The 23,801-nt window shown below is 40.8% G+C and overlaps 2 protein-coding genes across 13 annotated transcripts in view; one reads left to right on the top strand and one right to left on the bottom strand.

The window, feature by feature from the left end:
- LOC126284643 (nuclear speckle splicing regulatory protein 1) overlaps nt 1-19,054 on the bottom strand; it is a 56,463-nt gene extending 37,409 nt beyond the window's left edge. Inside the window, exons 1-3 of the mRNA XM_049983720.1 lie at nt 18,916-19,054; nt 18,616-18,736; nt 18,339-18,494 (exon numbers count right to left, since the gene is read on the bottom strand). Coding sequence (XP_049839677.1) covers nt 18,339-18,494; nt 18,616-18,736; nt 18,916-18,938 — 300 coding nt within the window. The 5' untranslated portion in view covers nt 18,939-19,054. The remainder of the gene's footprint in view (nt 1-18,338; nt 18,495-18,615; nt 18,737-18,915) is intronic.
- A 79-nt stretch (nt 19,055-19,133) lies between these two features.
- The window catches only part of LOC126284815 (RNA-binding protein 5-like), a 116,222-nt gene continuing 111,554 nt past the window's right edge, over nt 19,134-23,801 (top strand). For 8 of the 12 annotated variants that reach the window (XM_049984026.1, XM_049984018.1, XM_049984017.1 and 5 more), the window contains exon 1: nt 19,295-19,412. Coding sequence is in view for 1 of the 12 variants with exons in the window: in XM_049984021.1 (XP_049839978.1) it covers nt 19,711-19,721 (11 nt within the window). In the remaining 11 variants the exon portion in view is untranslated. Of the gene's footprint in view, nt 19,413-19,451; nt 19,722-23,801 lie in introns of those variants that run through there. The other 4 variants (XM_049984019.1, XM_049984015.1, XM_049984021.1 and 1 more) reach the window with 4 other exon arrangements.

Genomic DNA, 23,801 nt, shown 5'->3' with positions numbered 1-23,801 from the left:
CTCCTGTATATCAATTCGAAAGTCATAATGTACAATTTCTGAAGCTGGACAATATGTCATTCCATAATGATACATAATTTATATTTTTACTGAAAGTGAACTGATGAAAAGGTACTAAAAGTTGATAAAAAAATCATGTCTTTTGGTACATTGTATTTGGTATGAAATGTTACCTCACTATTTCATTGTTTGAGTAAATCATTTAGAGTCCTCCAAAAAGTTACGCTTCATTGAATCTGTTGTGAAAGAAAGTAATATTTCCTTTCCAGATTAATTTCACTGAGATTTATATTGATCAACAGAATGAGACGAGGAGTAAGAACAAATCACTATTTACATAGCAGTGGTTTACACAGTTACCACTCCAGTTTCAGTACCAGAGTATCTAATTAACTGCAACATGATGAACTAGGTGTTCATGATTTTAATCAGAAAAAATACTTCACGAGAAAAAATCAAAGTGGTGGAAATATTATCTGATGAAACGAAAGCATCATGTCTGGCAGTACGTGAAAGCTACACAAACCCTGATTACTGATGGCACGTCTTTTCTACAATGTACAAAATCCCTAACTGAAAGTTATTGTAACAGAAGTTTCAGTGGAGGAAGTGACAAAGCCATGTTTGGCCAGGTACAGATGCACTGGAGTAATATCAGATCTCCTCAAACATTCAAGTTCACAATCCCCACACGATCAGGAGATATACAGTTTAAACGAGATTGTTGTCTGGAAATGGCACACAATTCCAGTTCATACTTAATGCAAACCAGTGTGTTCAAGAAAAAATACTCAGAGTCTTTGATTGGCTTTTCCAGTAGTGAAAACTTTTCATCGTTTAATGTGCAGTGTGTTATTGTTAGAGTAGATTCTGAATGCGGACATTTGAATTAATTTATTGTGTAAGTTGCCCGGAAACAATGTGAAAAATTTAGTTACATTGCTTGACAGCAAAGGCAATAAATCTGTATGGCCAGAAAGGGACGATACAAGTAAAGTTGGCAAGAACCCGTCACGGAAACTTGCGAAAGCCTAATTTTTTCTGTACTGAAATTAAATGTTTCACACTGTTATCTTAATGCTCTTCGTACGTTCATAAATTTGACACTGCACAATTATTTTAAAATTTTTAAGTACAGTCTCTCACGGTAAGATAGTGGAAGTGTTATGTCTGTGACATTAAAATTTACATTTGTAACATTTAACACATTGACTGCCACGATGCCACAGCAGAGCCAGCAGTATGAGTTAAATGTCTATTTTATATTAACACTAACTTTTAATTACTTTAATAGAAAATGAACATGGACTGCATCATCAAATATTGATTGTATGTTGTTCATATGAAGCTCTATCTATCTATCTATCTATCTATCTATCTATCTCAGATTTTATTTTCGTGTTAATAATTCAACTTGAATTGTACAAATATTATGTCCATAAGAGTAGAAATGTGTATAGATGTAGAAATTTTAAATTATACCACCTAAATGCCCTCACACCTTGTCATCAGCACTTGGTCAGTGAAACTAATTTTATACTTAAGTTGTGAATATCCAATGCCAGAGCACACAGTGGCAGCGGCTAAGATATCACAGCAAACAATAAAATAAGGATAATGCTTCTTCAGTTACACTGCAGTGAAGTATACACGTACAATTCAGTACTTTTTCAATTTATAAAAAATTGGTTTTAAGCTATACTTTTGAAATTACAATATATTTCAAAGTTATTCAAGTGTACAGTGAAATTTGAATACTTTTGGGAGTGAATGTTAAATTAGTATTTTACTAGGTGATAAATTTTGCTATTAAATCACTAAGCACCTGCTGAAATGGTCCAGCTGTGCCAGGTACTTCTATGGCAAACGCAGGTGAAGACAGCTTAGCACTGAATTCCTTACTCAGTTTTTAGGTGAATATCATATGAAGAAACAGACTTCAGTGCGAGAAAAGTCATCCAATGCTAAAATCAAAAAACATACCCTCAAACATTAATTTGAACTTAGAGAAAGTAGAACCACAGCATAGTTGAAAGTTAATTTAAGAATTCAGACAGTATGTGTGAAACAAACCAATTTTGACTGTAATTCGAAAAGGCAGCCAGATTACTTTGGTCTTGCTAGATTGATACAAGCTGTTTTTGTATGTTATTCATTGAGCAGTTCTGGTGAAAATTTTTAAGAGTGGGGTGAAGTGGAAGGAAGAGAAAGAATCCTTTGATGGAAGTGTCTTTGACTGACTTATCTGTGACACTAAGAATTCTGATGTAACTTCCAGTGGGTGGAATTGCTGGCTACTTGGGGCGGGGCTTAAACTATGGATATGCAAGGAGGAGGTTAAAGGGCAGGACTTGTTCCAGGAGAAATCCTAGTGCTAACGGCTTGTCTACATTCCAGGGTCGATCGCAGCTCTTTCGTCAGATTCTTTAACTCTTGCACTTCCTCAAAGCCCTGGCACAACTTGAAGAATTCCTCAGTTGTTGTCCTTTTACCAGGTGAGCTTGGTATAAAAGCTCCTTTCATCAAATGTGAGATTTTGTCAATGTCTGTCGTACTAGAATCACAATGTTGTAAAGGGCAAAAATTTCTGTATGACAGCCATTTTCTCTTGATGCTGGGTCCTGTTCTACACTTGCTTTTTGCTAAGCAGACTTGCCGTCGTTTGTCACCAATTGTCATTCAGTTTGCCGTTAAATATGTCTCAGCTACTGAGCTTCTCACTGTTGTTATCATGTGCTGCTGTGGGCTGCCCTAGTAAAAGCACAGATTTGCCAAAAAAAAAAAATCGTATCATCCCTTCTCTTGTATCTGGTGACCCAGTTGAATCCTTTTTGACATTTTGTGAGGGCTTGAACAATTTCTCCCACAAGCACTGACGAGTGCCTGATGTGTCATTGATTTACTGCTGTTTTGGAATCTGTATGCCTACTGAATGTGGTGTTACTGCCAGACACCACACTTGCTAGGTGGTGGCATTTAAATCGGCCGTGGTCCGTTAGTATACATCGGACCCGCTTGTCGCCACTACCAGTGATTGCAGACCGAGCGCCGCCACACGGCAGGTCTAGAGAGACTACCTAGCACTCTCCCCAGTTGTACAACTGACTTTGCTAGCGATGGTTCACTGACTTCTATGCCCTCATTTGCCGAGACGATAGTTAGCCTAGCCTTCAGCTACGTTATTTGCTACGACCTAGCAAGGCTCCAGTATCCGTACTATTGATATTGTGAATCATGTACCATAAAGAGCGACGTTCTCCATTAATGGATTAAAGTTAAGTATTCCACCAGCTACGTCCGTTTTTCTCAATTCTAATTCCCTTGTCATGTTCCAGACCTCACGCCAGCCTGCGTGAGCTGAGATGCGTGCATTTCGGCCTCCTTTAACCATACGGTTGGCTCTCCTGCCAACCACAACAAGATCTTTTTGACAAACTGTGCCCGGATAAACATTTTTCGAAGTTGGACCTACCAGATGCGTACTTGCAAATACCGGTGGACGAAGAATCCCAGCGCGTTTTGGTGGTTAACATGCATCTTGGTTTGTATCGATTCAAACGACTGCCATTCGGGTGTGCATCCGCCCCTGCATTGTTTCAGCAATATCTAAAAACTGTTTGTGCCTTCGGTCCCTACTGCAGCAAATTATCTGGACAATATTGTGATCTCTGGAAAGACGGAAGAAGAACATTTGGCCAATCTCAGAACATTATTTCAGATCTTGCGACAAAATGGTCTTCGCTTGCGGAAGGACAAATGTGTGTTTTTTTCTCGGGACTTGCCATACTTGGGACATGTAATCAATGCCCAAGGCATACATCCCAGTCCCACACAACTTCGTGCCATACAAAACTTGCCGTCACGGCAGAATTTGAAGCAGCTACAGAGTGTGCTGGGAAAAATCAACTATTATCATAAATATGTTCCACACGCCCCTTCCATTTCAGCTCCGCTTCATCGTTTACGCCGTAAAGGTGTTCCGTTCGTCTGGACGACGGAATGCGAACACGCCTTTCGCCAGTTGAAATCGGCGTTGCTTTCCAATACTTGCCTTACATCAATCGATCCCCAGAAGACCCTCTTGTTGATGGTGGATGCATCGGATTTCGGGATCGGTGCTGCGCTTACGCACAAAGATGGATCGCACGATCGCCCTATTGCCTTTGCGTCCAAATTGCTCTCGTCTGCGCAAAGGAATTATTCACAGATCGAGAAAGAAGCATTGGCTCTCATCTTTGGTGTTACAAAGTTTCATGATTTCTTGTACGGTCGTCACTTTACCATAATCACAGACCACAAACCTTTGACATCGCTTTTTCATCCGACCAAGCCTGTACCTCCACGTACAGCACAGAAATTCATTCGCTGGTCTATTTTCCTTTTGCAGTACCGCTACGATATCTTGTATCGGTCCAATGCTAAGCACGGAAACGCTGATGCGTTGTCCCGCTTGCCTGTTGCTGAGGATAGGGCATTCGATTCCTCCGAACTTGCTTGCATGTTCATTGATGCGGAAACCGATGACGTGGTCGAATCGTTTCCGATTGATTTTCGTCGTGTAGCTACAGCCACAGCTGCCGACCCTGTCCTTGCTACCGTTCTGCGTTTTGTTGCTACGCAATGGCCCTTGTCAAAGTCATGGATCGGGGACCCGCTGGTTCGCCGATTTTTTGCTCACAAGGAGAGACTTTTTGAACGATGTGGTGTTTTGCTGTTGCGATGTGATAATGATCAGTCCTGGGTCGTGGTACCACGTTCGTTACAGTCCTCTGTCTTACAGCTTCTCCACCAAGGACATTGGGGTATAGTGAGAACGAAACAACTTGCTCGTCAGCACTGTACTTGGTTCGGAATCGATGCCGCGATTCCGAATATGTGCTCTTCTTGCATGGTGTGTGCCAAACAACAATCAGTACCACCGCGGAAATTCTTTGAATGGCCAAAAGCCGCTTCCCCTTGGCAACGCTTACACATCGATTTTGCTGGTCCACTCTGGAATGCTCGATGGTTGGTTGTGGTAGATTCATTAAGTGATTTTCCTTTTGTTGTCCGGCTGTCTTCCACAACGTCATCTGCCACCATCCAAACGTTATCCGCTACCTTTTGCATTGAAGGTCTTTGACAGACTATTGTTTCCGACAATGGCCCACAATTTATGTCAGCAGAATTTCAGTCATTCGGGCAGGGCCAATGGTATTCAACATCTGACATCCGTGCCATTTTCGCTACAGTCAAACGGTGCCGCTGAACGATTGGTCAGGACTTTCAAGTCACAGATGTTGAAGTTGAAAGAGTCGCATTCTCGGGAGGACGCATCATTGCTCTTTTTGTCCTCGTATCGCTCTCAGCACCGAGATGGTCACTCGCCGGCTGAGTTGCTCCACGGTCATCGTCATCGAACCTTGATGTCTTTGCTACATCCGCCGCATCAGGTTCCTGTGCAGCAGCAGACACCTGCTTTTGCTACCGGCGATGTTGTCTACTATCGCCAATATTGAGGTTCATGGCGTTGGCTCGAAGGGCACATTCTTCGCTGCCTCGGACATGCTATGTATCTGGTTTTGGGGGACTCTGGTCAGGTGCGTCGGCATCTCAATCAGCTGCGCCTCTGTCGTCGCACGGTATCTGCCACTCGCCGTCTGCTTTCAGCGATGGTGCCGTCCGGTCAGTGCCCCGGGGACCCACCTACTGGCTCACCTCAGCCCCAGGTGTTACCGACGCTGCCTTCCATTTTGCCACATGACGACGCGCCGCAGCTGCAGCCTGTTCTCCCGCCGGCGACGCCCGCAGTGGACGCATCGCTGCAACTGCCGGGCGCCTCCTTGGGTCACGCGCTGCCGATCGCTTCCCGTGACCAGTTGTCCTCCGACATGGAACTCTTGCCCGCTCCGGACCATATGTCGTCTTCGTCCGTCGGGTGCCCCGGCCCCATGGGAGGTCGACCCTTCGGCCCCTCCTGTCTCTCTACGGGCACATACACTGCATGTTGGCGTGCACCCTGGAACAGGCTTTCAGGTGTTTCCTAGTTCCCCGCGATCCGAATGGCAGGGTGCAGGTGGCACAGTCTCGCCTGTTGTTAGGCTCCCCACCTCGTCGCATACATCAACATGCGGTCCTCCCCACGGCAGGCGGAAGCCTTATGCCACAACCGTATGCCGATTTGCGGGGGAGGAATGTGGTGTCACCGCCAGACACCACACTTGCTAGGTGGTAGCCTTTAAATCGGCCGCGGTCCGTTAGTATACATCGGACCCGCTTGTCGACACTATCAGTGACTGCAGACCGAGCGCCGCCACACGGCAGGTCTTCCTAGCACTCGCCCCAGTTGTACAGCCGGCTTTGCTAGCGATGGTTCACTGACTTCTACGCTCTCATTTGCCGAGACGATAGTTAGCCTAACCTTCAGCTACGTTATTTACTACGACCTAGCAAGGCGCCAGTATCCGTACTATTGATATTATGAATCATGTACCATAAAGAGCGACGTTCTCCATTAATGGATTAAAGTTAAGTATTCCACCAGCTACGTCCGTTTTTCTCAATTCTAATTCCCTTGTCATGTTCCAGACCTCACGCCAGCCTGCATGAGCTGAGACGCGTGCATTGCGGCCTCCTTTAACCATACGGTTGGCTCTCCTGCCAACCACAACACTGAATATACAGATCTCAGGAATGATTGATTACTTGTACTCCAGTTCTTCATCTCTTCATCTACATCCATACTCTGCAATCTACAGTGAAGTGCATGGCACAGTGTGCATCCTACTGTATCAGTTATTACGCTTTCTTCCCGTTCATGTATGAAGCATAGGAACAATGATAGTATGAATGCCTCTGAGCTTGTTGGAGTTATTCTAATCTTTTCCTCGCAATCCAAATGTAAGTGATACATAGAGGGTTGTAGTATGTTTGCAAAATCATCATTTAAAGCTGGTTCTTGAAACTTTGTTAGTAGATTTCCTCAATACAGTTTATGTCTATCTTCAAGAGTCTGCCAGATCAGTTCCTTCAGCATCACTGTAACACTTTCCCATGGGTCAAACAAACCTGTGACTATTCATTGACCAATCACCCGAGTGATCTGTCAGCAATCTTCTTTGTAAATTGATTGCATTTTCCCAATATTCTCTCAATAAACCAAAGCCTACTACCTCCTTTACCCACAACTGAGCCTATGTGATCATTCTATTTCATTTCAAGTCTTTACCAAGTGCTACAGGTAGGTATTTGTACGAGTTGGCCGATTCCAACAGTGACTTATTCATATTACAGTCATAGGATATTACATTTTTTCATATTTTGAAATGCACAGTTTTACATTTCTGAACATTTAAAGCAAGTCGCCAATCTGTGTACCACTTTGAAATATTTCAAGATCTGACTGAATACTTATGCAGCCTTGTTTCAGATAGCACTTCATTATAAATAACTGCATCATCTGCAAAAAGCCTGATCTTACTATTAATATTGACTGCAATGTCATTAATAAACAATATGAACATCAAGGGTCCTGACACACTTCCCTGTATGTGTTCGATAATCACTATTAGTCCTACTCAGTATGGGCCCCATGCGCTTGACCAATATTTGAGAATCAATCACCCGAGTGATCTGTCAGCAATCTTCTTTGTAAATTGATTGCATTTTCCCAATATTCTCTCAATAAACCAAAGCCTACTACCTCCTTTACCCACAACTGAGCCTATGTGATCATTCTATTTCATTTCAAGTCTTTACCAAGTGCTACAGGTAGGTATTTGTACGAGTTGGCCGATTCCAACAGTGACTTATTCATATTACAGTCATAGGATATTACATTTTTTCATATTTTGAAATGCACAGTTTTACATTTCTGAACATTTAAAGCAAGTCGCCAATCTGTGTACCACTTTGAAATATTTCAAGATCTGACTGAATACTTATGCAGCCTTGTTTCAGATAGCACTTCATTATAAATAACTGCATCATCTGCAAAAAGCCTGATCTTACTATTAATATTGACTGCAATGTCATTAATAAACAATATGAACATCAAGGGTCCTGACACACTTCCCTGGGGCACACCCCAAGTTACTTCTATATCTGCTGATGACTTCCATCCAAGATAACATGATGTGTCCTCTCTACCAGCAAGTCTTCAATCCAGTCACGAGTTTTATTTGATACTCCATATGATCGAACTTTTGAACATATGCACAGGTGTGGTACTGAGTCAAATGCTTTTCGGAAATCACGAAATACTGCATCTACCTGAATGGATGGAGAGTGAAGCTATTTATACAAACATCAAATATTCCAGACGCTGGTATTTACAAAAACATAGAATATTCCAGAATATATAGATATAAGATATTTTAAGAAACTTGCAGAAATCATAAACATTACATGCACATTCCACAGCCTGCGGCAATATAACTGCAGCACCATGGTGTGGCAAAAGCAGATAATGAACACTCTTTGTTAAGTTGCTTATAACATGTTTGTATTTTCCTATGAAAACTAAGTGTTGTTCCCTGAAATTACAGGTTGTTCGCACACTGGCATCTAATACATTAAAGCAGTTGTTATATTAAATACATAATATTTTCCTGCAAATCACAACAAAAACATTGTTATCTGACTGGCAATACAGTCAGCCTTTCTGCTTCCGTAACATCCCTTGACCGTTTATGCAGGGCATCAGGGCATTACCAACACACAGTTCAACGTTAGAGTGTGGATGACCCTCATATAAAGTTTTACTAGAAGCTGTGATGGAAAATAAATTTCTGTATTTACTGTGGCAGTGTGGGCAGTATTGATGTTAATATCCAGCACACAGCTTCTGTAATTACACTCAAACAATAAACAGTAATGTGTTCTATAATACTCACAAAAAAGATGACATTGCCGTGGGCTTCAGTCTGAAGACTGGTCTGATGCAGCTCTCCATGCTAACATGAGAGTACAGTTGCATGCCATTAGGAAAAATTAAAGCTGTATCCCCCCCTTGCTTTCAGCCATTCACAGTTAGAAGCCCAGCAAGGTCGTTTTGGTTGCTGTTACAAGGCCAGATCAGTCAATCATCCAGACCGTTGCCCCTGCAACTTCTGAAAGGGCTGCTGCCCCTTTTCAGGAACCACACATTTATCCGGCCTCTCAACATATGACCCTCCATTGTGGTGGCACCTATGATACAGCTATTTGTATCGCTGAGGCACACAAGCAACCCCACTGACAGGATGGTCCATTGTTCAAGGCGGGGAGATAAAAGGTAAGGTTAACCAATTTTCTTTCTTCTCCTACTCTTCATAGGTACTTCTTCGTTTGTCATTCTGTCAGTCCATTTCACTTCAAGCACTCTTCCAAAATCACTTTTCAAAACCATCAAAAAACTTTCTTTTTCCACCTTTTGGAATCATTTCGCCCTTAGATATTCTCCTCATTTGCCCCACACGTATTCAATTTTTTATCACCAAAATTCATAAGTGCCTACAAAATTTTATCTGATGTCTTTCCTTCCAATGATACTTTGACGAAATCTTCACATTTGCTGATTCTGATCACATCTATCTGGTCTACATTCTTTCTCATTTCATACTATTTTCCCACTTCTATGATCCTCTCCAGTATAAATCGAACTTCATTCTCTGATTCAGTTTGAACTGCTTTATACTCCACAAACCTAACTGTCTTTATCATTGATCACCTTTTTTATCACTCCTGCAACATGAAAATCCAAAAACTTTCAAATTGACTGAACAGTGCAAGCACAAAAGGTCTAGTGCTTCAACTGTTAGTAGTTCACTGCTCATTCTAAATCTTGTTGCACACTTGAATTTAACAATATTTGGGGTGAGTTGTTGTGATTTTGGTGATGCAAATGTAAAGAAATTAGTTTAATTTGTATAGGTTACAGTCTCTTGTCTATGCCATGCGGAAAAATATTTTGCATAAATTCTACAATGATGTCTGGTACAAAAACAAACAGTTACATACATTTTTTAAGTGTCCTGTACAGAAACCTGCTAAAGCAACTTGTAAGTAAACCATGGTGCCAGTATCACCAGCTTTATTTGATCAATGATGTCATACCAAGTCCCTAGATGCAACACAAACATGACCTCAAGATGATGACCAACAACATTAAGCATTTCTGTAGTGTGAAAATATGCACATCAGGTACAGGGTATTACAAGTTCTTACTAATAAATATTGAAGCTAACAGACTACCACAGGAAAGTGGCGCTTTAAGCAAGATCAAGATAAAATCCAACATAATGGCAAATCACATTAATATTAAAACATATAAAACGCAATAGAGAATAAGACAAAACAACAGTTTCAAAAAAGTAAAAAGAATTACAATAAAGGGAAGCAAATTGAAACTGGTATTGAAAAGATCATTTGAGCTCAACATGAAACACCAACAGCACTACAAAAACACTAAAACATGGAGTATTGAACAAAGCAAAAACACAAAACTAAAGAAAAGTGGTTTTGACAATAGTTACTGACCTACACATCAACTCAGAAGACCAATCCCAATAAAAAAAATCCTAAAACAAATTGCAATAAAATGGCCAATAGACATGTGACAGAAAGCAAAAAATCATGAACATTAACAAAACGCAGTATCGACATCAGTCAACCTCTCCACAGTGCCACAAAACCCAAAACTTGCTCATATAACTACCATCAAAAACCTAACCTCACCAATGTAGGCAGAACAAACTTCACGATACCTATCACTTATAATCCAAGATAATTTCTAACAACATTCTCTCTCTCTCTCTCTCTCTCTCTCTCTCTCTCTCTCTCTCTCTCTCTCTCTCTCACACACACACACACACACACACACAACTGTACTAACCCCAATTTTGATTTCGATACATGAGACACACACAATTATGCACATAAACACGCATACCACACTTACTTGAATAATAAAAAAAAAAAAATAAAACAATAAGTACATATGTACCAACAGTCGGCCGACATAATTATAAATCTATCAATTTTGTGAGTGCAAAAGCAATGCCATATCAACAGGTCAACGTAAGTGTCCAATTCCAGCCATCTGTTATGACCCTGTGATGTAATGGTGGTTTGGTGTGTGATATCACTATGGCATGGAGTTTGAATTGATTGTGGTTGTAGATGTCATATTGCTGTATTTGTGGTGCCCTCTGGAGGTTGATGTGGGTGTGCTGACTTTAATGTGTGATTGGTTTAATGGAGGGGGAAAAGGGACCAAACTACAAGGTCATTGGTCTCTCGTTTCGGAGAGCAGATGAGCGTGGCTGGTCGACCACGGGAATAAAAAGGAAAAGCCAGCCACTCTGCGGCACATCAAAACATACCGCCTAAAATCATTAGAGTGGAGAACACAAATGGACAAAGTACATGTGCAAAAACTTATATAGAACGATAAAACCCACCATCATATATAAAATGTAAAACTACATTACCTGATGAGGCGTTGTCAGCTAAAATTAATGGCAATGAGTCCGGTAACTGAAGAGTCCATCGCAGGGCAGCCAAAGGACAGCTCACCAAGATATGGGCCACTGTCAGCATGATGCCGCACTGACACTGATGTGGGTCATCACGGCACAGCAGGTAGCTGTGAGTCACCCAAGCGTGGCCAATGCAGAGCTGACAGAGAACCACAGAGTCCCTGCGAGAGGCCTGCGTGGAGGTCATAGTCTCCTTAATGGCACACAGTTTGTTGTGCATATTGTGGTTATTCTATTCTGTGTACCAAAGCCGCGAAACCTTGTGCCGTAGTATTGAACGCAGGTCAGCTGCAGAGATCTCCATAAGCGGTTTCCATTTATCCTGTTTGGCCAACCTGTCTGCAAGTTCGCTGCCTGGGATTCCGACATGACCTGGGGTCCAGACAAATAACATTGAATGAGTGGACCGTTTCAGGGCATAGATGGACTCCTGGATGGTCACTACCAAAGGATGACGAGGGTAGCACTGGTCAATAGCTTGTAGGCTGCTCAAGGAGTCAGTATACAGGAGAAACGACTCCCCAGGGCATGAACGGATGTGCTCAACAGCACGAGATATAGCCGCCAGCTCGGCAGTGAAAACACTGCAGCCATCAGGCAAGGACTGCTGCTCAATATGTCCTCCATGGACATATGCGAAGCCGACATGATAATCAGCCATCAAGCTGTCGATGTAAACTACTTCCAGCTCTTGGTGCATGTCAAGAATGAAAAGGAATTGGTAATGGAGAGCTGCGGCGTTAACTGGGTCCTTAGGGCCATGTGAAAGGTCCAGGCAAAGCCTCGATCTAGATGTACACAGTGGAGGTGTACGTGAAAGAACTTCAACTATAGGTGGCAAAGGCAACGACTCCAGTTCGGAAAGAAGGGATCAGACACAAACTGCAGTTGGAAGCCCTGAACTGGGCTGCTGATGCGGGAGATAAAATGCCTTGGGTGGAAAAAGGAGATGGAAATTCGGATGTGCAGGAGAACTACGAACATGTGCAATGTAACTGGCCAGTAGTTGTGCATGCCTAACCTGCAATAGAGGGACTCTGACCCCCACCAGGACGCTGGTTACCGGACTCGTCTTAAAAGGTCCTGTCGCTAGGGGAACACCACAATGGTGCACTGGGTTGACTAAACACAATGCAGAGGGTGCCAATGAACCATAAACCAGACTCCCATAGTCAAGGTGGAATTGAGCATGGGTTCTATAGAGCTGCAGCAACGTTGAGTGATCTGCAGCCCAGTTGGTGTTGCTCAGGCAGCGGAGAAAATAGAGTGTGGGCCTCGGAAACCCCACTCGTATAATGTGGCAAGGATATGATGTGTCATACACTCTTTGTAAATCAAAAAAAAAATGGCAACCAGGTGTTGATGTCTGGAAAAGGTTGTTCGTTTGGCAGACTTGGGGGACACAAGATTATCAGTGGTAGAGCGACCCTGGTGGAAGCTGCCCTGGCATGGAGCCAGTAGGCAATGTGACTCCAGGACCCAACCCAACACCATACGTTCCAGCAGCTTACAAAGAACATTGGTGAGGCTGATGGAACGATAGCTATCCACATCAAGCAGGTTTTTACCGGGTTTGAGTGCCAGAATGATGGTGCTCTCCTGCCATTGCGATGGAAAGACACCATCGCACCAGATCTGGTTGAAGATGGCGAGGAAATGTTTAATCATCTGACTGTGGACCGAATCTTTCCCAGAAGCAGTGTCGGGGCAATGTGCAAGGGCACTGAAGAGCTCCCACTCTGTAAATGGGGCGTTATAGGATTTACTGTGGCATGTAGTGAATGAGAGGACTTTCCCTTCCAGCCACTGTTTGTGAGTGTGAAAGGATATGGGGTAATTCTCTGATGCAGAGACCTCAGCGATCCTGATAGCATTGGTAGATAACATGCCATTTATGTTAACACTGGGAACATCTGTTGGGGTCTGGTGCCCAAAAACATGTTTGGTCCTTGCCCAGACTTGGGAAGGTGACATGTGGCACCCAATGGTAAACATGTATCTCTCCCAAATCTCCCGCTTGCATCGTATGAAATGTAGGCGAATGCAGACACAGAGCTTTTTAAAGGCTATGAGGTGCTCCAGGGCAGGGTGCTGCTTGTGGTGCTGTACAGCTCATCGACGCTCCTTAATTGCTTCAGCGACATTCAGCGACCACCAAGGGACTACCTTTCGCTGGGGGCACCCTAAAGAGCGAGAGATCAGGTTTTCTGCCACAGAAAGGATTGTTGTCGACACCTACTCAACCATCACATCAATGTTCCCTTGTGGGGGAGATTCAATGGTGACATCAAAGGTGGAAGTTTCCCAGTCCGCCTTGTTTAAAGCTCATCAGGGCAGGTGTCCGTGGGCCTGACAGGAAGAAGGGGAAGTGACCACTACTACACAGGTCGTCTTGTGCTATCCAGTGGATGATGGGGGAAGTCCTGGACTGCAAATCAATGGCCGAGTAACTACCATGAGCCACATTGAAATGTGTGGCGGCCCCAGTCTTTAACAGGCAGAGGATGAACTGACACAGTAAAGTTTCGACATCTCTGCCTCGACCAGTAAGCACATTGCCACCCCACAACAAATTATGGGCTTTAAAAGCTCCTAAAAGTAGGAAACATTTAGGGAGTTGATCAATCAGTGCAGCTAATACATTCAGGGGTACTGCACCATCTGGAGGAAGATATACATTGCAGACTGTTTTTTTCCTGCATTGTCCTTATTCTGACAGCCACAGCTTCCGAGGGGTTTGAAGGGGCACAGTTTCACTACAGACTGAGCTTAGGACATAAACGCAACCTCCACCTGACACTCAATTATAGTCGCTACAGTTCCTGTAATATCACTTACAGCCGCAAAGGGCAGTGGTCCACATTGCCAGGAATCAGGTTTCCTGGAGAGCAATGCAGATAACAGGTGTAAAGCTTAACAATTGCCGTAGCTCAGCAAGGTGGTGGAAAAAACCGCCTCAATCCCATTGGAGGATGACGTCATCGTGAGACTGGAAGGACATGGAACATTCAATGAGGCAGTTTACGCCTCAGGATAACCTGCTGCCACAGACTTATTGCCTGAGCAGTCTATATCCATTGTGTCCGAGGGTCTGGCGATATCTCGGTCCTCAGCGGATGCCAGAATCTCCACCTCATCTGCAGACACAGAGCTTGTATGTGGCGGTGGTGTGGGTGCCACTGCAATTCCCTTGGTCTTGAGGATCTTCTTTTTGGATTTCTCTCACTGCTCCTTGGGTTTCCGTGGCTGGGAGGACTTCACTCATTCAGTCTCCGAGACTGAGGACGAGCGTGAAGCCCTACGACTAGCTGCTTCTGGGTTCTTCAGCCACTGGCGGGTGTCATCTTTCCCATTAGCAGAAACCTAGGAAGGGAGTGATCCAAGGGACCCCTTCCTGGCAAGAGGAGCCGATAAAAACTTAAACTGCTCCGGGCGGGCAGAGGTGGGGACTGATATCCCTGATGGTTCGGGGGGCACAGGGGGTTAAAATGTGTGATATACGGTTCATTTGAATTTTGGTTGTCATCATGCTAATGTGGTTTTGAGTTAAGTAGTTAAGTGTGGTAACGTAGATTGTGGAAGTGTTTTCACCGAGTTATTAAGGTTTTTTTGTGTTTGGCATTTTTGCTTTAGCTTGATTAGTATGGTGTTTTTCAATTGCATTTTTGTTAGGTATGGGTATGACAGTGAAGTTCACGAGTATATCATTGTGGGTGTTCTGAGATGGGTGATGTTATGATGTCTGTCAAACAGTTCTTGGAGAAGTTTGGTCTTACTGCTGAATATGCTGGGTGTCACATTTGTGGCAACAAACATGAGGTTGACGAGAGTTATGGCAGCTCAGTCCAGGGACATGTATATGTGGTTTAGTTGGCACGATAATGTCTGGCAACAAGATGTGGTACCCGGTTTGAGAAATGTGGGTTGGCCATGAGGGAGACTGCCTTGATCACTTACTTTTGTTATTGGTCCCTTTTATCAAGAGGGTTGTTTGAGTATGTGAAGTACATGGGGAAGTCGGGTGGGCCAGGGGTGACTGTTGAAATTGATGAAACACAGTTTGGTAAGAGGAAGTACAGGAGGGGCAGTTCTCGGATTAGTTTGTGGGGTTGTTATTTCAGAGGGGGGGGGGGGGGGGGGGGTGCTGATTGCATTTTTAGGGTTTTGCAGAGTCATAGTAAGAGGGAACTAGCAGGTCTGATTGAGGAACATAGTGAGGAGGGTAGTACTAGAATTTCTGATGCATTTTTGTCTTGTATGAAGAGGGATTATAATAATTTAGCAGTTATTCACAGTACTGAGTTTAATGATTATGAAACTAGGACTTTTACTAACACTGTGAAGTGATTTTGGGAGGCAATTAAATCAGTTATAGAGAAGGGGAAGAGGTGCTCTTCCAACCTGCACTCTCATTTACATGAGAATTGCCAACAGAAGAGCATCCCAGACCATTTTTGTATTTTTTGAGGGCTGTGGGTAGGATGCACAGGGAGGGTGGTCAGCTGAGGGTTTGTGTGTGTGTGTGTGTGTGTGTGTGTGTGTGTGTGTGTGTGTGTGTGTGAGAGAGAGAGAGAGAGAGAGAGAGAGAGACAGAGAGAGAGAGAGAGAGAGACTGGGGGCTTTTGTTGGTAAATAATTTTTGTTTTTTATTTATATAGTAACAGTGATGTTTTGTGTGTTATTCATTTATAAGTGAATATGGGGTATTAGAGTGTTTGAGTATTTTGGTTTCACTTTTTGGAGTTGTCTGTGTTGTTTTTTTTGGTATCGACAGCTGCAGTTGAGCTACCTAAGTAAAGGGAAATGTCCAATTCCTGCAGTTTTGTTGGTTTTGCCGCAGGTTGTAATTTAATTTTTTTAATATTATTTGTTTTGGGATTGTGCAGTGTTTTTTTTATTTTATATATTGTTCTATAGTTAGCTTGTCCCTGCCCTAAAACCCAATTTTCTGTGGTTGGTCGTTTTATTTTTGGATGTGATAAGTTAGTGTGTCATTTTTATTTCTTTTGGGTTTGTCGGCGTGTGTAAATAGTGATATCATGGGTCAAAGTAGACAGATGGAATCAGATGCTTCTGTAAGGGCAACATCAATACAACCTCTCAAATAGCAAGCCTAGGCTTCTCAAACCAGGAATCCCTCTAGATAGAATGTCATATGTTGTCCTGTCAACTAGCCACATATACTACTCCCCAGTCAGAGATGCAGCGACTTTGGTTGGTCTCATACCTTCTTCACAAACTTAACACCTAACCTAGTTGCCAATTAAACTGAATACCTACAGGAAATCAGTTATGCTCAACACATCATCCACCATTGTGAAATGCAGGGATCTACTTATGAACTCTAATGCTACATCTGTAACTAACATAAAACAAAACATAAAATCTCCAACCATAAACAACAGACTGAACTAACAATTCAAAACCCAAAAAACTAATCTATTGCACAGGCTTTCCAACATTAAAATAACCCACTAATAAACCAGGATTGAGAAAAACCCAGTAAAAAAGTTCCTTTTTATTGCCTTTTTTCTTTATTAACAATTAAGAAGTTCAATTTAAATTCCTATGATTAATTTATACAATACAAACCCGTTTATACAACTATTTCATTAGTGCCTCATTTCTTGCCCTGCCAGCGAAGCATCCACTGAGTGAACCTCCTTCACCTACAGGCTTGTTTGGTCAAAACTAAGAAATAATTAAAAAAGGAAAAGATCCAAGAATTAGTAGCTACCTACAAATTTCTGTATTTAAACTATATTGTACTTTACAGATATTACAATTTTACATAAGTTTGTTTTCTCGCTGTGTAAATGTTATATAACTGCTTTTCTAGTATCAAAAAATAAATTAGTGTAATAGTAAATAGCTGCATTAGTTTAATAAGATGGCTCTTTTTGTGTAAGGCTAACTATGTAACATTCTGTATGTTATTTAATTAACAGATGGGTTTTATTGTTTTGTTTTCTTTTAATGTTTGTGTTTTTTTAAGGGGGGGAGGGGGTGCTGCACTCAGGTTAAATTATAACCACCCTGTAACAATTTGCCACAAACTCTCCCTACATCATTTTCACCACAACTGTAATCAAGAGTCTAATATCACTAACAAGATACAAACAATTTAGAAACACAAACAAACCACACTAAAATGTACCATTTCATACTCCAGCACATCCTCTGCAAACAATACAAAATTAAATAAGCCACACCACCACTATGTCAAACAACACCACACAGTTATGTCACGGATCAAAGCAGACAAGTGATATTGAATGCGTGAACTGACCCCAACTTGGAATACTAACTGAAAACAACTGAATCATAAAGTCATGATTAAGTACAATTGCAATTTACAACTATTCATAAATATAACATCAGGAATGAAATTACATTGGTCTACTATTTAACCTGACATACAGAATTGGTAAAATGAAAATATTCAATCACTTTCATACTGACCTTAAGTGATTTTAAGTAATAAGAATTCTAAAGAAACTTAAAACACTTTTAGGGGCCTACCTGATTCGAGATTCTCCCCGCCCCCCTCTCCCTCTTTTAAGGTAGTGCTTCAGTCAGTATGTGCCCTTCACAAGATCTTTATATTTATTTTAAAAAGGACATTTTTACTATTGGCTGCATTTCAGTTATTTTATAACTAATACATTAATGGAAGTTATGATGTACAATGAAGGAATTAATAAAAATTGTACCGAGTCTCTCGGGTGAACAGGCTACTAGGGTAAGAAGAAGACTTAGTTGCATGTATTATCATGTAGAAACACACAATGATATAGGAATGATATCTGCACAGGGGCTATTTGGTCCTGAAACTCTTACCTTCTTGTCAGTTGATTTCAGTTTTTTTTCCTCTGCTTTCTTTTCCTCCATTTTATCGTATATCTCATCGTACTGATAAACTGTAGGATCCACGGCCAATGCTCTTTCCATTTCAAGTTTAGTTTGTTTCTTCTGTAAACTCTTCTGAGAATCTCGCTGTGAACATTAAAATTACATGGAACGTATATTTAATTTACGATTCGGAAATAACAGTAACATGGGATGCGAATGTGTATAAAATCGTATTCTCGCCCTCATATAGATGCTATCTTGTTACCTTCAAGGCTCGTTTTACCCAGTCACCTCCTTCATCTGCAGAATCACTATTGTCATTAAATACCGAGAGTCGAGGTTGTAATCCAGACTGACCTGGCTTTTTTGGAACTATTAGGCCATACCTGTCAATTACAGAGCGCATTATATTACTTACAATGACAACTGTACAAGGTATTTATTTTGAATGGCACTCTTCAAGTTCACTATTTGTTTCTGTTTACAGATATGGTGAAGAACGTGCAATCCTAACTAAATTATAATTACAACTAGATGACACAAGTTGCTATTTTTTAATACTTACTGTTTGTTATTAGTTGCTGACATACTGAAACTTATAGCACACTTCCTCTGTCACTGACGATTGCGTCTTTGAACGTAACAAAACACGGTGGTCAACAACAGACTCATACAGTGCTCAATAATACACATTGGTCAAAGAGAAAAAAAAATAATAATAATTCCATTCCAGAGATCAATGTGCAAGCAAAGATGAGGTCACTTCAGGTCTCTAGTCTGGGAATCTGCACAGAAATTGTGGTTCTGTCATGGAATAGCCCTTTGCTGCTGTGTAATGAAAGCCTTCGGATGCTTTTCTTCGCTTAATGCAACACAAAAAATACAATAAAATCGTAACCATCCGATATTATTGGTTATCTTGTAATCGAAGCAAAGAATATAGACCTACCATGTGACGTCACTGTATCTTGAGCGGACGAATTGTGGTTCAACGAGTTGAAGAAGCGTAATATTTGTGTTTTGGACGAATAAAAGGGCGTATTATGTCTTCGAAATATGAAGGTACATTACATATAAATTTCTTATGTAATTATTGTTAACCTGTGCGCAAGAATCTCTGTTTATTTTGAAGGACTATTCTCTTGGCGGTGTTAAAAATGGTTCCTATGCGCGCTGTGCGTCGCTAGGACTCCATTTTGCCAGTTTCGTTCCAAATATGATTTTTATTTTGTTTTGAAAACATATTATCGACATGGGCAAGCTGCTGTCATGTAAAGTAAAAGTTACTTTACAATCTGTGCAAACCGCTAGTGTTAGGTTTAACTGAGAATTGCGGGAATAGCATATAAATTTTCACAAAATGGGTAGGAGGTTGGTTTTTGTTGTGTATTTGAATTTCATTGAACTATTTTGATTAGGAGGTAGTTATTTACATATATCCCGTATTCAGCAGAAGTGAAGAACCAATCACTGAAATTGCCTATGTGGTGAATGTCAAGCTGTGGGTGTTGTCTGCTGTAGCTTCTTATGTGAAGTGCGTAATTATTGCAATGCATTAAATGTTTTAAGGCATTGTGCTCAGATTACAATAGGACACTTTATCGAGAACGTGCAATTCACCTGTGTATGTTGTACACACACTTTGTCAGTTCTTATATCCATTCCCAGATGAACAGAATTTCTGTTATGTCTAGTCTGTGTGTTACACCTTTGCCAGCCTACTTTTAATGGAATGGTGTGGATTATTCTACAACCACATATTCAGAGTTATGTGGATCCGTGTAGAGGCTTTATAGGTCTTTAACTGGCCAGATGTGAGAGACTATTATGCCCGAAGTCTGCGGACAATACACACTGGACGTACTCTGTGTTGGCGTAATGAAGAATATGGCAACCACCCTTCATCTTTACTAATGACGCTATCGACAAAGCACTACGTAACCACTGTCAGCTATGACAACACACACAGTTGTTCACATTTTGAATTGAATTGATTTTTATTTGATCCTGTAAGACTACATTTTATACAGTAAATGTACGTGTAATATAGGACATGTCAAAGTAGTAACATTCGTTATCACTTATATTTCTACCCCTATAGCTTACATTTTTACATAATTGATAATGAATAACAATATATACAAATTTAATGGCGTAAGTATTCTGCAACACATTAAAACTCTTTTTCAATGAGATAGTCTTTAAGTTTTCTTTGCAAAGTCATTGTCAAGTACACTATCTTGCAGGTTTTTAGACAGATTTCTTAGTAGTCTGATACCAGAGTACCGGGGTCCTTTTTCTAGCATTGCTTGTCTGTGGGGTATGCTCTATACTTCTTGAGCTGTAACATTTGCAGATATGTATGCTCTTCTCTCACGCTGATCCATATTTTGGTCACTATTTAGTGTTGTTATGTCGTCAGCATACAGTATTTCCTTTTCTTCCTTCTCAAGACGTATATCATTAACAAACACATTAAATAACAATGACCCCATTACCGAACCCTGGGGCACTCCATATTTGATGGGTTTGGTTTCTGATTGGTTTGAGTTTCCTAATGATACATACTGCTTGCGGTTCCACAAGTATGATTTTATCCATTCACCTGGCTGCCCTTGAATGCTATAGTTGCCTAGTTTTTGTATCATTATTTCATGGTCAGTGGTGTCAAATGATTTTGAAAGATCCAGAAACATTGCAGAGAAAACCTTTTTTTCATCTAAGAACTTTAAAATGTGTTCTGTTAGACTGGCAATTGCTGGTTCTGTAGATTTACCCTTTCTGTAACAGTGTTGTGAGGGTATGAAAATGTTATGTTTGTCCAAATAATTAACTAATCTGCTATACATAAGCATTTCTAGGATTTTAGAGAAAACTGATATAAGTGAAACTGGTCTGAAGTTGTTGGGGTCATCCTTATCCCCTTTGTTGTACACTGGCACACCTTCGTTATCTTCAGTTTTTCTGGAAAAATTCCATCTCTGAAACAACAGTTTGTTGTGTTCAGCAGTGGTGTTATTATCTGCTCACTTATCTCTACCAGCTTTATTACGTGATTTGATATTTCATCTCCACCAGCTGATTTCTTGGACTTCAGTTTCTGTATAGTTTCCCATAGTTCATCTTCCGTGACTGGTTTTAAGAAATAGCACTGCATAACCTTTATGGTACCTGAACGCACTTCTGTTTTTGACTATTTCTTTCCAATTTTAAGTTTTCCACTACACTGATATAGTTATTATTCTGTATGTTTGCTATTTCCATACCATCTGTGACCGCTGTGTTGTCTGTTTTAATTAACTTAATACCTTCTTCTTTGTTTGATCCATCTTTGTCCTTTCTTTCAGCATTAATTGCATTCTAAGCTGCCTTTGTCTTGTTTTTTGAGTTCGTTATTGTGGTGTCAATTGCTCTTGCTTTTGCTTCTCTTATTGTTTTTCCATTCTTCTTTTTTAACATTTTATAGTTTTCAGCTTCACCCATCCGTCTCAGATCCTGCAGCTTCCTTCACTTTTCTTGTATTTCACTGGTAATCCACTGTGTTTGATCTTGCAGCATTTCTTGTCTCTTTACTTTGGGAAATGCTACGTTAAAATGGTATTTCATTGTTGAAATAAATGCATCATATTTGTCGTTTACACTCTGGGTGTGTAGGTTTTCATTCCATGTTTCCTTACTTAACATTGTTCTAAAGATGTTGATATTTTGTTCACTGATTATCCTAATTTTTTTGGTTGTTCGTTTTGGTTCTGATACTGTATCATTACTTCTGCAAAAGCTGATTAGTCGTCCATGATGATTCGATATTTCTGTCTGAACTACATGTGACTCATGGTTACACATATGAGTAATTATGTTGTCAATAACTGTCTCACTTTGTGAGGTCGCTCTTGTTGGTGCAGTTATTGTTACTTTCATGTTATACTGTATTAACAATTCGTCAGAATCCTGTCTTATTTTTGTGTCTTTTTCCCATGTCAATGTTGGAGTCTCCACATATAATAAGGATTTTCTTCATATTCATTCTCAGTAAGCCAGCATTTTTTTTTTCCCCCCCAGAAAGATACTAATATTGCCACATGGTGATATGTATGCACTAAAATCCTCTGTCACTTTACCAGTAACTTCAAAGTCTTTTTATCTAGCTACGGGCAATGTAGCAGCTTCACTGTTTACATTCTTTAGGAAAGTACCTGTTTTAATATTGCGCACACACACACACACACACACACACACACACACACACACACAACACCATCCCCAGCACCACCACCACCCTTATATTTACATCTGCAGAAGTAACTAGCTAGTTTGTAGTCCTTTATTGCAACATTATCTATTTTACTTTCAGTTACTCCATGTTCACTGATGCATAATATGTCTGGTCTTACTTCACTCAGAAGTACTTCTGCTTCTAATTTTTTGTTACCAAAGTATTGAGTATTTTGATGAAGTACTTTATTTAATTTTTCTTTTGTTGGTTTACATGTTGTGAGCCGTATTCTGAGGCAAATTCTTTAGCATCATCTTTTTTTGTATGGTGCTTATATTTTTCTTTTCCAGCTGGAGTGTACAAGTTTTCACCCCCCTTCAGGCCATATTAGTTTCCTTTGCTTCTAATGATTTTGCAGACATCTGCAAACATTCATGAATGTTACAGACCCCAGTCTATTTAAATGCAAGCCATCCTTCGCTAGTGTGTTTTCACACAGGAATTTGTTTGAGTCTATAAAAACTGCCCCTAGATGGTCACATTGTTCTTTAAGAGCACAGTTTATTTTGGCAATATATATTTTTCACTTACTGACCTTCTGTTTATGATTCTGCCAAGTATCAGCCGAGATCCTGTATACATGTTTCTTGCAGAATGAATCGTGTTTCTTGTTTCGTCTGCCATTCCTTCCTCATTGCTGCTCTTTAACAAATTCATTCCAACATGTATAAACACCTCTTAATAATTATGTCTGGTTTCAGAATCTGGTTTTGTAGTAGCATGTCTTGCATTTACTATATTTTTAAAATATTTACCGAGTTGTTGCGTTCTAATTCTAGGTCATTCACCGATCTTGCAATTGGAGACAGCGATATTCTTCAGCAGCAAATCACCAATTATTAAAAAGTCATTTTCCTTTTGTTGCGTATCAGTCGCCTTGTTTTTCATTTTGCTGTATGTCACCACCTTCCATTTATATTTATCTTCCAGTTTTTGGCTTAGTGAGTGTACCGACACATCAGCGGGAACATTTGAATTGTTGTTGTTTTTAAAGTCTGATCGTTCACTCGTATTTTCGTGATCTTCTCGCTTTTCCGTTTGATGGTTTTTACACATACAGGACTTCTTTGCTTGTCTTAATGTATCGTTTTCTTTCTTGCTGGCCGAAAGTTTGGATTTTAATGCCTCAATGTCACTTTGTAGTAACTTTATAATTTCGTTTTTTGTATCAACTGCAC

This window comes from Schistocerca gregaria, chromosome 8 (genome assembly GCF_023897955.1).
Source record: "Schistocerca gregaria isolate iqSchGreg1 chromosome 8, iqSchGreg1.2, whole genome shotgun sequence".
Taxonomy (NCBI): Eukaryota; Metazoa; Arthropoda; class Insecta; order Orthoptera; family Acrididae; genus Schistocerca; species Schistocerca gregaria.
The sequence above is the reverse complement of the archived record's forward strand: the minus strand, read 5'-3'. Positions and strand labels throughout refer to the sequence as shown.